Below are 14,709 nucleotides of genomic sequence, written 5' to 3'. Positions count from 1 at the left end.
TTAATTACCATATTTTTTTGTCTAGTTTTGCATGGCAATCTTATATGTTATCTCAGGATTGGTATAAGGATGTAAAATTTATTAATGTTGATTGTTGCATTTTGCTAGTCAAGAATAAAATCAGAGCATTTCAGGGTTCTGTATAAAACTGGAAATACAGAAGAACATGTCACAAGGACCCACTCATATGGAGTATGGTGGGGTTTTTTCGTATTTCTGAGCCAGAAGAACTGAAGATATAGTATTTACATTGGGCTAAGGTTATAGTCCTTTTCTGATATGGGATGCTAAGTTATTCTGGAATCAAAACTCAAAGCAAATTAGATTCATTGCCGTGATCTATTAGTATATACCAGAGGAGCTCTCCTCCAGAATAGTGCGATCCCTGCAGACAAAGAGATGCACCCATATTTATGTATTTCAGAACAAAGGGGAAAATAATTCAAAAAGCAAGGAGAAATGATGCAATGCAAAGAAGTAATTACCTAACAGATCTCAGGTTACTTCCTACCCTTTTGTTATCTACAGTGAACAGTCTTTGGAAATATTTGCATCTTAAGATTCAGGGGGTTTTGGACTGTTCTGATAAAACTTAGCATATGCCCTTTGACTTGCAAGGCCAGATTCCTCATGCCTCAATTTGTCTATTAAACAGTTGCATTCATTTAAAAACTGGTTTTCCTCACACTGTGTAAGATGCTGGTGTCAAGAGTTTATCTCCTGCTGTCTGCCATGGAAAGCTGAGAGATATTACAAGCATCCTTATATTAAGGATTATATCAAGCATCCTATATTAAGCAGACATTACTTAAGTTTGACCTTTGCTTGCTCATAGTCCAAAGATCGTGAGGGGAAATCCTAGGAGCTTGTGTGCTGTAAACTGCTTGCTTCCACCCAGTTTTGAGACCTGTCTTTTAATGTCAGTAAAACTAACTAGAGAAAAGTGTCAGCTCCAACCAGTACAGAAATACAGCTTGCCATATTTTAGTCTCATCATTCCAGCCCCCATATATACAGGAGTGAAGTACTGGAGACACAATGAGGAATTTGGAAAATTGCACCCCCACCCCCACTGAGCCACTAAATTCTTTTGAGGCCAAGCCTTTAACTATCTGGCACTCAATTGGGACTACCTCATACACACACATGCACACGGATGGGTTTCTTAAACACGAATGTTTTGGAGAATAGTTTTTTCTGTAACTAATTTCCTAAAATTAATCTCTTATGAATTCAGAAATTCTAAACCACAATGCCAAGTACCTTCATGTTTATATAAAAGGGGGTACAATCAGTGCTGGGTGAAATAACCTACAATCGTATAATGGGACTTCACTTGTTCTCAGCATTCCCCCATTTTCAGAGGGTTTTAACTCCCTAGAGCCGTGATGGCGAACCTATGGCATGCGTGCCACAGGTGGCACACAGAGCCATTTGTGCCGCAAGCGAGCGGCAGGCAAACTTACCTCATTGTACATGTGCGCATCTCATAGCTGATTTTTGACCTGTTTGAGGCCTTTTTCGGCCTTCCAGAGGCTTGAGGACAAAATAGGCCAGTTTAGTCACTTCCTGTATTTCCGGAAATGCTGGAGTGATGAAACGGGGCCATTTTTCGGTCTGCAAAGCCTGCAGAGGCCTTCCTTAAGCCCCTGCGAGGCCCAAAAAGGCCTCAAACGGGGCAAAAATCAGCTGTAAGGCACAGTGCAAGTAAGGGGGAATGGTGGGGGGAATTGCGTGTGCATGTGCAGGGGACATGGTGGAGGTGCGCGCATTGCCTCCTGGGTGCTGGCATGTGAGGGCTCATGCACAAGTGTGCGCAAAATTTTTGGCACAGGAGCCCAAAAAGGTTAGCTACCACTGCCCTAGAACAGATCTGTGGAGAGGGGTTAAACATTCAGTTGATGAATGCTAGTCAGTTAGAAATTAAAAGGACTCAACTCTTTTGTTCTTAGGTAGCTTATTATATTAAATGCCAATAAATGAATGTTAAATTTTACGATACCTATGGAGTTTAATATTATAAACTAGATCATTCATTCATCCATTCAATTAATACAGTATATGTGCAACAAGTTTTGCACCTCCAGTTACACTCATATATATATATAGCACAAATATTTAAAATTGCAGTATTATTTAAATGTACAAATTTTCAAGTTTTTTTCTCTATTTGAGAGCCAAGTATTTAGATATTAACTTTCACTTACAGTACCTATTTTCAAATTCCAATTTTGTTGCACATGATTAGAACAGTGTAGAAACACAGTGAATTATAGGAATCATATGGATTATCTAGTCACATTAAACAATATTGAAAAGTAGGCTGTGATGTTTTTGGTACAAAAAAAATGCCATTCTTTTGCTTTGTTTTCAGATTGCGAGGGATAAGAAACATGTTTTCTTTCAATATTTCTTAAAATTGAACTGTTTTGTGCTTAATTTTAAAACATACCTACTATTGGATGTCACAGGTTATTTATCAAGAATATTTAGAAACTAGCTAACAAGAAAGAAGAATTGTCTTATACAGTGATACCTTGGTATTCAACTATTTTGAACCTCATTGAATTTGGTACACAACATGTTTTGACCCCAAAAATTTGTCCCAGTACTCATTGTTTGGTACAAGCTAGAACTTGTCAATGTCAGCTGTCTTGTGATTCACTCCATTGTTCCTTATGGGACAAATTGTTTGGTACTCGTCATTTTTGGTCCTTATGCCACCCGGAAACAATTAACAATGAGTACTGAGGTACCACAGCATATAAAATATTAATACTTAAGAACTAATATATTACATGTATCAGTATATATGGAGTTCAATAAAATCTTAAAACATTCAGAAACAGGATTTGAAATTTGTAATAGGCTATAAGAAAAGCTTTCATCTGCAATGCTGTAATGTTTTTTTAAAAAAAACTATTTAGCTTGGTATTCTTAAATCAGTACTGTTTTTCTTTTAAGAGTCTGTGAAGGTACAAACCAAATATCAAGAAAAGTCAGTTTTAAATACTGCTCACAGTCCAACAAAGAGTTAGAGCTCCATAAGCCCACTAAATTCACGTGTTATATTTGTTCACACCACTATTTAGATACATATAGACCATTCCATAACACTAAACATAAACCTCTCTTATTCCTTTAGATTTCTATATTAATGAGAATAATATAGTTTCTGGTACTGTCATTGTTATAGTTTTGTTTACATTCTTTTTAAAAAAATAAATTTTACAAAAAGTTTTAAAGAGACTATAAAAACTAAAATAAACTCGTAAGGATAAAGAAAACAAAGAAAAAAGACAAAAGAACATAAAGAACATAAAGAAAAAAGCAAAGCAAAAAGGCTTCCAATTTCCTTTGCAGTAAATATAAATATGATTACAAAGTTATCACTTACTCTGTAATTACAAAAAGCTCTTTTTTTCTATTATCTTTTTCCCTATCCTCAAAGGTTCACAAATCTTAAGTGCATTTTCTTTTCTGTTTCATGCAAAAAGTCTAAAGGGGTTTGCAGTCGGCCATATCTAGATACTGCCTTTTCTCTAATCAAGGAAATCAGGAAATTAGCCCTCTCTGCAAGTTCCATCATCTTCACCAACTATTCCTATTGTGGATAGCACTGAACTTTTCCACTTCTGAACATATAATTTCACTGCAGTCATTATTTATAAAAACCAAGTTTCACGGCTTTTTTAATCCCAAAAGATAAGTTTATGATTTCAATTGTACATTCATCTTTATCTTCTGAATTAATATATTTGTATCCAAAAATGTATGTCTTTTTTTACATATCATATATAATAAAATATCCCTTGATGTTGTTCACATTTCCAATAAATATTTGAAATACCTTCATACATTCTACACAATTTCTCTGGTGAGAAATGCCAACAATACAGCATTTTATAAGAATTCTCTTTAAGGCTAGAATATAATATAAATATAACGTAGCCCTTTCAACCACTTATTTTTCCATTAATCCATTTGTATAATGAAGTGAAAAGGCTTAGACCATTTTATCTTATGTTCTTTCTTGTTCTTCTTCTGACTCCACAAATTCCACAAAAGTTCATACATTTTGGCAATAACACGCTCATCATTTGTGCAAAATTCTATTTCAAACTCAGCCCTGCATTATTCAAATACATATTTTATCCACTTTAAACTTTCCTGATAATTGTTTATAAGAAAATTATTGAAAAGAATAACCTTCTGTTGTTACATCCCTTGATTTTATTTTATTTTACAATCCTTTTAAGAAAACTCTTGTTAGGTATAACATAGGTCACCTAACTAGTTTGGGTAAAATAATATATATAAGCTATGATTGTTAGTTTAAGTGTGTGTCACTTTAACTGCAAAGCATGTATTTTTGGGTGTGGTGTGAAACCACCATAAGAGGCAGCAAGACAACCTGGCTGATTGCTGACGAGACGCTGACGTTTTGCTGGCAATTACTGACAATTACTGGATTGGATTACGTTGATGTTTGGTAGGTTCGTGTTTCTCTACTGCTGAGTTTGCTGATAAGAAGAGAGGAGTTTCTGAGTTTTTGCATATCTCTCTACTGCGAGGAGATAAATCACCGGACTGATTTGTAAGTTTACTGACCTCTCTTTTTCGACACTGGAATTTGCAACTGAATAATCCCTGGACGGACTGAACTAAGTGAATGATATATGGACTGTTTTGACTATGCTTTAACTCTTGCCAGAATAAAACTATTTAATTAGCACTGTGCCTCTGTTTACTGAGTGTAAGCTACAATCTCACATATTCTGCCTGCCTGCCTGACTGCCCTGCAGATCTTGCTAGGGGTGTATCCCTAACAACTCTAGTACATTTATATTTATCATTTTTCATCTACACAATGTTTCTTGTGCTGAGAGCCATAGAAGTGTTTCGGGCAATATCTAGATTAATATTTATTCCATAGTTTTGTTTACATTCTTTAAAGCTACATGGATTTAGAAAATATAAGACTTGATTTTACTGTATCATACCTTCTATATGCAGTTATAGAGTTGTTAAAGGACATTGTGATTTCCCCATTTCTGAACCCAAGCACTCATCAATCATGAATTCAATCAAACTCATTAGGTAGATCTCCTCAGGCCCACAGAATCAAATGGCTACATAAGGTAGTTATGGGGCTCTTACAGCAATCCTAGTACGTAGAGCTGAAAGTTGACTTCATAGGCATGAAGATGTCTGGTATCAGTTTCACTGATCATAAATCTAAACAAGATATGTTTAGTCTTTCAATGCAATACACATCAAGTTTTTTTTAAAAAAAACTTAATTTAAGGGGATTAAAAACATGTAAAACTGATTCTTTTATTCTGCACTATTTTATTAAAATGTCCCACGTAAACAATTTCTACATTAGTCAGTTCCCCTTCAGTGTCCTTATACAACAAAATAATAGATTATACATAACTTTACATATTTATTTGGTCCTCTAGTGAATTTTCTATGCTCTAACTTAAAAAATCCATCACAGACTCAATGAACAAGTATACATTAAAGTTGTCAATTACGCCACAGTAATTGAAAATCCCTGATACTTTTATCTGCATTAGTCTCTGAAAGCTATTCCAATACTTCTGGAATTTCTCCATCATCCACAATGAGCATGTGAAGAATTCCTTCCCTTCTCTTCCCGCTGCTGACAGCTTTGATATAACAGTTGTGCTTTCCAATACTGAAATGTGTTTCTGTCCCATCTTCTACAAATTCACCCTGAACAACAACAAAAAAAAGATTTAAAAAAGCTATTTAATGAAGCACAAATGTTTCAGACTTTTACTAGCTATCAAATTATTTTAGTTTCAACAAAGCATAAAACATTCACAGTTACAGCATACAAACAGAGAAGCAAGCTCAACTTTTAACTTTTCCCATGACTTTAGGAATTTCAGAAAAGATGTTAATACCGTTTGGACTGTAAGCACGCAATTACTTTATCTCTTTGGGTACTGTATGGAATTTCTAAAACGTTCCATTTGTCTTGTAACAGAGTTTAGCTGTGTAAAGGGTTGGGAAAGAGCAAACCTCCTATTGCTCTTGTAATGTGTTTGATCTGGAAGCCAATGCCAAGCTTCTGGAAGTCCTTTCCTTTTTATAAGAGGCATAAGCATTCCAGAACACGCATGGATCTTTGTATTTTTTCCACTTCCCAGCCATTAAACTAAGTGATAAAAGGAGCTCCAGCACCAGCAAAGGTATTGGGAGCTTTCCAGTGCTGACATATATGATTTTGGTTTTCTGCTGAAGGAAGGAAGAAAACTCAATTTAAGAAAGAAAGAACTTGTTGTGAGACATGTCTATGGAGATTCTCCAGGTCACAGTTGTCCCCAAAGTGCTTTTTCAATAGGCATGAAATGAAAGTGTAGTTTTTCAGCAGCATTTGGAAGGCCACAGGTTTCCTACTTGTAATAGTCTTTAAAATTCTATAGGATTATGCTCTATGATTGCTTGTTAAGCTATTCAGCTGTCCCAATTATTTTAATTGTCTTAATTGTCCATTTCTTGGGAGAGAGAAAGATGCCATGAAATATCCCCTCTAATTTATGACGTATTTTCAACTAAAATAATCGACTTGAAATTATGTTTTTTTGATGTTACATACCGCTGTCTCCACTTTTTTACCATTGCACCAGACATCCATTGTGTCTTTCTCTGTAAGAAAAAAATCACAAAAGGATTGTTACATAAATTCTTATATATAATTTCAACATCTAAAGTATAAGTAAAGTTGTACCTGGACCAAAACTCTTCTGCAGTTTACATTATCTTTTATTTTGATTTAGTTCTACAAAATGATATAAATGCTATAAATGTAGTAGTCTTTCTATAATTAGAAAGACCTGTACCATTTGCAAAAGGCTAGAGCAGAAGTCTCCAAACTTGGCAACTTTAAGACTTGTGGACTTCAACTCCCAGAATTCTTCAGCCAGCATAGTTGTCAAGTTTGGAGACCCCAGGCTAGAGAATGCTGCATGACTTTTTTTTTAGATATTATGGTAGCAGGTACAGGTTGACAGTAGGCACAGATTTATTTACAACATGCTGCTGCTATCTTAAAACCAACTTGTTAGTCAGTATCCTTAATTCTCATAGTTATGTCCATAGCCACATATATATCCAACATGATGTTTTCTGGATTTATAGTAATGCTATTTTCTATTTTGTTATACAATAATACATTGCCAACAAAACATAGTTAAGGTTCAACACTAAATGGAAACCAATGCTAGTAAATTAAAAATTACTTATCTACTAAAACTTAATACTAATTTAACAAATCCTTTTCAAATCCAAGAGATCTTGTAGAAATTCCAGAATATCTCTAGGATAAGTGTATATAATTAACCTGATTATGTGCCATGAAGACATTGTCAACTCTAAGCTACCCACATATTAATTTTCTACAAAGATTCCCTTAGTCTTTATTTCAAATAACTGGCTTATAGCATTTATATTGGAAAGTACCAAAATACAACTAAAATAGTACACGAACCATACATACCTAAAACAACTCTAAAATCTGTACCATCTAGGTGTAATACCCAAGTATTTGTTGTTTTTGACCGATTCTCCAGATATTTCTTGAGACTTTTTCCATCTATTTCCAGAGTATATTCATATGCAAATCCACTGACTGCATCAATATTAATAGTAGCCTTTGTGTTAGCTGCTCCAACTGTAAAGGTCTCCTTTCCCACTAATTTAAACATCCATTCTTTTCTTATTATTTCCTATGGATGAAAAAAGACATTTAATATAAACATATTTTTGCTTCAGTTCTGAAAACTTGATTGTCATAAAACCAGTCAACCTTTTTTTTTATTATTAGAAAAATTAATCAAATCAGATGTAATCAAAAGACTTATTATCCTTTCATCCTTTTCTTAAGAAGAATGTCCAATTCAAATCACAGTAATTATTCTATCCCGATTGTATCCCATTTCTGAGACAATTTACACTTTAAAAAAACAAACTGAAGAGCAAGTTCAGAGGATGTTTATTAACATGGTGAATTATTATGGTTTGTTGCAGTCAATGAGATGTTTAGACTGATTTTGGCATTTTATTCACCTATTGAGTCCTTCTAAAGACCTAGGATAGATGTTGTTTGATGGTATTAAAGTACTGTCACAGGATTATTATTAAAATTATTTTTTAAATTCCTAGCATTTTCTCACTCGAGCAGGGTCCAGAAATATCAGGAAAGATAAATGACATGTACATAAGTTTAGACAACTGAGGGGAGACATGATGGCAGCCTTCAAGTATCTCAGGGATTGTCACACAGAAAAGGGAGCAGACTTATAACTATCACCTAAAAGGGCTGCATGAATTAAAACTACAAGAATAAGATTCAGGCTAAATGCCAAGATTCTAGAAACTGTCAGCCAGTCGTGTAGGTTGCTTTATAAAGTGGTGAGTGCTCCTTTGCTTATTTAGTCTAAACCTCCTTCTATAATTTTGATTCCAATAAAAATTGGGTAACTGAAAACTATTGAAAAGACTCATTTGTGTAAAGGGTAGTGTACATAAAGAGTGGTAGTTATTTAAGGTAACCTTAATCTATAAATACTTATCCCTCATACTTATCAAGGACCCTTTATACTTATCCCTGAAATCGGTGGGTTAAAATGCTTTCTTGCTTATCCTCTGGGGTCTTTTGTGAATTCTCCTGCCAGTGCTAATGTATGGCCTTATCAAAATGAGATAAGAGTCCCTCCTGTTCCACAGAGGACCTGAATCTATCAAATAATGGTGCAACCAACCTCTTTCTCATTGTAATAATGACAGTAAGGATCTGGAGGAACAAAAAGTCTCACGAAATAGCTCTCACTTTTGGCCTCAAAAACTTCGCAGACTACAAGGTTGTTCTACTCAAAAGCAAATGTCTGGTACAGAAGACAATTGAGGGACATTTTCATGTGACGTACCACCTTTCTGACACAATGAAATCTATTTATGGTAATGAAAGCAGGATTGATTCAGTGGTTCAACAAGAGAACAAGAGGAGGGAAAAGAATAGAAAGAAAAAGATTTAAGGGAAATTGACAACAATAAAGAAGTAAGAAAATAAACTGGAAGAATGGCCAGAAAAGCCTATACTCAACACCACACCTGGGCATTTTATAGTCCGTAGGTTGCATCTGGCTGGCAGGTGGTCCCAGTCCAGCCCATAGCATCAGCAGCATTGAGGCAGTAAACTATTGAGCCCTCCACAATAGTCCCAACTTCTCATGTGGCCCTTTGGGAAAATTAATTGCCCAGCCCTGCTCAATACCAATTAGAAAAGTTTTCTGGAGAAATATTCTTTCAGCGAATCAGGTTTTACATACACAAATTATTAACTTGTTCATTTTTCAAAGAACTAAGTGCATTTTATGTAAATATCCTACCTTTCCATCTACATACACAACACGCTTTCCTGATGTGGTCCCATGCTCAAATTCAATTTTGTGAACACCATCGCTCAGGCCTACTTCCCAGATGGCCACCAGGTCTGCCATTCTGTCTACGTAACTGTAATGATATGTAGAAGAACAAAACATTTAAATATGTACATGTGACCTAATTCAAGCAGTATTATTCAAAACTGAAATACCCTTCTCAAGTGGCTCCAATTTAGCCAGGCTCTCTTTTTGGAAACTTAATTATATTTACAGAACATACTATACAGCTCTTTAAATTGTGAGCTTAGTTTTTACTAAACATTTTGGTTGCTCAGGCATATGCATATCATGGTTTGTATACATATTACACTTAATAAGAAAAAAGTGACCTATTACATCATATATAGCAAAAAACATTCAGCCCAATTTTCATTTTTAAACACCTTGTTAAATCCTGATCATACAATCATTGTACTGATACAAAATCAGTTTATAGACAGAAAGTGAACATATTTAATTGTTCCAAGCCTAAAAGATTCCTTGGAATATTAATTCCTAGATATAAAATAATTTAAACAAATAAAATTCCAATTTTTACAATTTTCATTTAAACTCTAAAGAAAATATATTATTTGATTAATTGAGTAACCTGGTAATTTGCCAAACATACAACTTACAAAATAATTATTAAACTTAATATATCATTGGTTGACAATAGTGTTCAATCCTAGCCAGTTAAATCCAAATCCTGTCCTGTCTTTCTGATAAGACTCCAATAAGGTTCCAATATCAAATTAAATATAGTAACAGATAAAAAAATTATCTCTGATAAGCACCAAAAACACCTTGATAAGAAGATTATATTAAAGCTAGCAGAGAAATTAAAGAACCACATATATGAGCACTGCATTTATTGAATTTTATTTGGTGTTTTTATTGATATTCACAATTCATATTTGACTAAGATTTGTTTCAAAAATAACTTTCTATCTCTCTTACCCTATGGGGTACATTTTACCTTACATCTTCACTGTTATCAGTCTCCATCCAAGTTGCCATAGCATACAAAATGGCTTTTAATCCAATTAGCAGCAAAGGAAAAAAGAAACAAAGCAGAAAGAAGTAACAGCAAAAAAGTAAAAACTAACTTACAAATGTTTAGAATAATTGTTTTCATGACAAATCATTGCTATTTCAAATCTTTTGCCCTGAGCTGGGGGAAATGCTGAGAAAAGCATTCTAATTTTACTTCTTGATTTTGCCAATCTGTTAGTAGCTTGAAATCAATGTGGATACACAAATGCATGCAGTTCACCTAGAAATACCATAGTTACTACTTACAATCATTCACTAAGAAGCAGTCTGAACCCGTTCCTCAAATATTTGCAAGTGTGCCAGTAGCATTTACAATCTTTTGACTTAGCTCAAAAGATCTTGAACCTCATTTCAGGAATGCAACAAGATGTTACAATCACTCAGTTATTTAACAAAAATAAGAAATTTCTAAGGTGCTTGCTCCAACATATCAAAGCTAATCTTAATGGTCAGCAATTTCTTCCTTCTGGTTTCTAATTTAACTTTTTCATTCTTGACACTTTTGGAACACAAAGCAGCACATTAAAAAAAAAAGATTAAAACAGCAGATGTTACAGCAGCACCGACATATATTCCCTCACGGCTTGAAAAGTAAGTTATTTTTATTATAAACAAATAAGCAGAAAACTGGCATGCAATAAAAATAAATGAAACAATTAAGCCCAGTATTATATGCATTTCCATGTTTTTCATAAAAAGTGGCAGGATTCCATAGGTATCCCTAAGAAATAAAAAGTGGGATGGCAGTAATCCAATGTTTGGAAGATATTTATCAATCTACATAAAAAAGGACAAATGGGTAATATAGAATGCTCTGTCAAATTAGTGAAAGTAGAGATGAATTCCAATTAATGTTTCATGATGGAAAACATTTTCCACAGCAGCCACTTTAACCTGCTTTTTTCTGACTTTGGCACTTTTTACGTATTTGACAAGAATGGAGTAACCTGTATAAATACTCCTCTACTATAAACTAAAACAATAATCAGCTCTGTGCTATGCGGGTTACTAGATTTCTTTATGTTGATGGAATGCTTAAATTTAAACAGTATTCTTTGCTGAGTTCTCCAAGTTACATTTGATGAAAACTGCAGCAAAATATTCTGCAAAACAAATTCAATTAAATTCAAGGCATCAACTCTGAATTAAAAAAGAAATGGCAGTGTGATTATATCACAAATTTCACCTAGTTTTCCGATATGCTAAGATCTATTCAATAAACCATAAACAGTTGAATTTGCAAGAATATGCCATCAAATACATTTAAAAGTCACAAAAACTAACTTCACACAATAGGCATGTTGCTTGAAAAAATATTAATGCTTGCAGTGTTGTTTGAACCAGCTAAGTATGTCAATTTTAATTTCATTCAACCCACATTCCTGGATTCTAAAAAAAAAATACTGAAAAGGGGTTATTAGAAAAACAGGCCTCCCTATTTAGATGTGCTTTTTGGGTGACTTTAGTTAAGGAAAAATAATGTTTAGAAGTTTCTTTTTTATTCCTGATTCATCTGAAATAATGGGACTGGCTACAAATACTTGTGTGGGTACAATCATTCCATATTAAAAAAGACATTGCCCTGTAGAGAAAAATTACAGTGGGCTAAAAGAATCATACCACTCCATGTTATTTCCCTTTCTATGCAGGAACAGGATTTGAGGTTTATTTACAGGTACTCCTCAACTTACAATCACAATCGAGCCCGAAATTTCTGTTGCTAAGCAAGTTCACTTTCTTTGCCCAAATTTATGACCTTTCTTGCCACAGCTTTTAAGTGAATCATTGCAGTTGTTAAGTGAATCATTGCAGTTGTTAAGTCAATCTGGCTTCCCTGTTGACTTTGCTTGTCAGAAGGTCGCAAAGACAATCACAAGACCCCAGGACACTGTGCAACCGTCATACATATGAGTCAGTTGCCAAGTGTCTGAATCATGATCACATCACTATGGGGATACTACAATGGTGATAAGTGTGAAAAACAGTCCTTAAGTCACTTTTTACAGTAACTTTGAACAGTCACTAAATAAAATGTCGTAAGTCGAGGATTACTTCTGTTTCTAGGGAGATGTCAATAGATATTCTGATTAACTCCTTCTGGATCTGGGGGGAAAAATGACCCCCTTCCATGTAGTTTTTAAACTTAGACTTAGAATAACTTTATTGTCACTTTGAATGTACACTAATCAGCAAGCATTAAAATGAAATGTCATTGCCTACAGCTCTCAAAGGGTCGCTCACCTCCAATATATAGTACATAAACACGACAAAATAAATATATAAATACAACATTATGCACAGAAATACAACATTATGCATATTTGAAGGAAACGACCATTCGGCCCACTTCCCCCATCGCCAACCATTAACCAAGCCCCATTTTAAGGCTGTCCTGAATCCGGTTTTAACAACGCGGGGTTGACTTCGGTCCCGGAGTCCGAAATAAGAGCGATGGACCAAAAGCTCTACCTACCTCAGGGACAGCTGGCCTCCCCCGCCCGCCTATCGAAAGCGAGGCCTCGTCCGTGTGAGTGAAGTAAGCCCCGCCGGCTTCGGGCGAGAAAGGGTGGAGAAAGGGACGGGGGAAAGCCGAGGGGAGCGGCTTCGCCCCTTTTCCCTCCGCAAGCCTCTCCGCCTCCCTGAGAGCCGCCGCGAGTCTCAATATGGCGGTGGCGCCCTGGAGAGGAAAGCCGGGAAAGCGTCGCTTGGAAAGCGCAGTCGGCGCATCTCTCCTACCCTGGCAACAGGCGCGCATACGCGCGGGGCCCGGCCGAGAGACGCGTCCCGGAGCCGCCTCCGCCGCCCGCCGGAGCGCCTCCTCATCTCTGGCCGACGCCGGACTTCTCCCTAGCGCCGCCTATGGAAATGCCTCGCTTGGCTGCCCAGGCGAGCGAAGCTCCTCCCGCTCCTTTCGGTGCCTTTTCGGGCTTTTCCTTTCAGCCTCTTTCAAAGGCTCTCCTGCGCATCAGGGCTGCCTTCTTCATTGCCACAAGCCCCGGTGCTTTCGGGGAGTTCTTGCCCCCGGGGAAGGGCTTACTCCGAAGGAACCTGCACAGCCTCGCAAGGGTCTCTTTCGGCTCCGCTTCAATGCTGGACCTTCTGTAGGTAGAACAAGGAACGATTCCTTGGTTTAAATTGCAAGGAAATAGATTCTGTTGGACATCAGGAAAAAAAAATCCTCATGGTGAGAGCCAATTAAAAAAATAAAACAGATTACTTTGGGGTGTGTGGATGGATTTTCTTTAACTATAGTTGTAGCTCTCTTTTAGGGATGCTGCAGTAACGGATTTTTACACCAAACGGGATTGGACTAGATCATCTCCAAAACTCTTTCCAACCTTTACATTCTATGATTCTAATACGTTAATCTGTAATTAGCACTCAGCCCAACTAATTTATAAGGAGTTCGCACAAAATAGCAAACTATAAGCTAACTGACTAGACTGCCTTTATCGTGTTGAGAAACAAACCAGCCAGGCATATTTTAAGTTTAGCATTTTGGATCAACGGTTATAATTTTGTTAATGAAGGCTGGATTTAAAAAAAAATCTAATGAAATAAATAATGTGGACCTCTGTATATCTCTGACAGATGTAATACAGGGGTTGCTCACTGGAGAAAAAAACAATCTTTTTAAAAATAGCACTCTGGTTTGGGGGTGCTCTTCTAAGAAAAGATTGCTTACATCATGTTTTTAATACAAAATAGTGTCTCCCCCCCCCCATCCCGATAACCTCTCTTTTGTGGCATTTTATTAATACCACAAGAAGGTACAGAGTGTTAAACATGGAAATAAGCTTCCTCCTCCACTGTTTTCCTACATGATCGGTGAACAACTATAGAAGATATTGATACTAACTGGAAGAGATCTTACTTTTCTGAAGGCTCAGATTTCCTCTCCAGAGCAGAGGCTTTCATTTCTTTCAAGTAGGAAGGCAATCGCTGCAGCTAGCATCCCTTATTCTCCTTTGGATAAGTTTTCCTTTAATAACTACTGCTAGAAAAACTCCATAGGCAAGTCCTCTCTTTGGACCAGAGGAGAGATTGGAGGCAGCCTCGTCGATTAAATCGAATATACCTGCGGAGTGTTAAGAACCCCCCCAACAGCCAAAAAATGACATCTATGCTGCCAGGGACTGAACCTGAAACGTGTCTAGCATGGTATTTTTAGGGCTCTGAAAATTGTCCGGAGGTCAGC

At 36.1% G+C, this 14,709-nt stretch overlaps 1 protein-coding gene across 4 annotated transcripts; it reads right to left on the bottom strand.

Moving 5' to 3' along the window:
- Positions 1–4,014: 4,014 nt before the first annotated feature.
- On the bottom strand, positions 4,015–13,663 carry FAIM (Fas apoptotic inhibitory molecule). Of its 4 annotated transcripts, none has more exons than XM_087920380.1 (7): positions 12,985–13,370; positions 10,435–10,489; positions 9,423–9,546; positions 7,532–7,760; positions 6,632–6,681; positions 4,834–5,742; positions 4,015–4,265 (listed from the first exon to the last, which is right to left on the bottom strand). In XM_087920380.1, the coding sequence occupies exons 2-6, from the start codon at positions 10,473–10,475 to the stop codon at positions 5,593–5,595; spliced, it is 594 nt and encodes a 197-aa protein (XP_087776506.1). In that variant the 5' UTR covers positions 10,476–10,489; positions 12,985–13,370; the 3' UTR covers positions 4,015–4,265; positions 4,834–5,592. The 4 variants fall into 4 exon arrangements, with proteins under 4 accessions (XP_087776506.1, XP_087776507.1, XP_087776508.1 ...); XM_087920381.1 differs by having other exon boundaries at positions 10,416–10,489; positions 12,985–13,337; XM_087920382.1 differs by lacking the exon at positions 10,435–10,489 and having other exon boundaries at positions 12,985–13,663.
- Between the last annotated feature and the right edge of the window lie 1,046 nt (positions 13,664–14,709).

Source organism: Pseudonaja textilis, chromosome 1 (assembly GCF_049901715.1).
Source record: "Pseudonaja textilis isolate UNSWEBS1 chromosome 1, rPseTex1.2, whole genome shotgun sequence".
Taxonomy (NCBI): Eukaryota; Metazoa; Chordata; class Lepidosauria; order Squamata; family Elapidae; genus Pseudonaja; species Pseudonaja textilis.
This window is presented reverse-complemented; position numbering and strand designations above follow the sequence as displayed.

What these genes read in the sequence shown, in the direction of transcription:
- FAIM (XM_087920380.1), bottom strand. Translation starts at nt 10,475, where the DNA reads ATGGCAACTTGGATGGAGACTGATAACAGTGAAGATGTAAG. An exon ending in TTGTGTATGTAGATGGAAAG is followed by an intron (nt 7,761 to 9,422) that starts GTAGGATATTTA and finishes TTTCATCCATAG; the next exon opens with GAAATAATAAGAAAAGAATG. An exon ending in GTAAAAAAGTGGAGACAGCG is followed by an intron (nt 5,743 to 6,631) that starts GTATGTAACATC and finishes GTTGTTGTTCAG; the next exon opens with GGTGAATTTGTAGAAGATGG.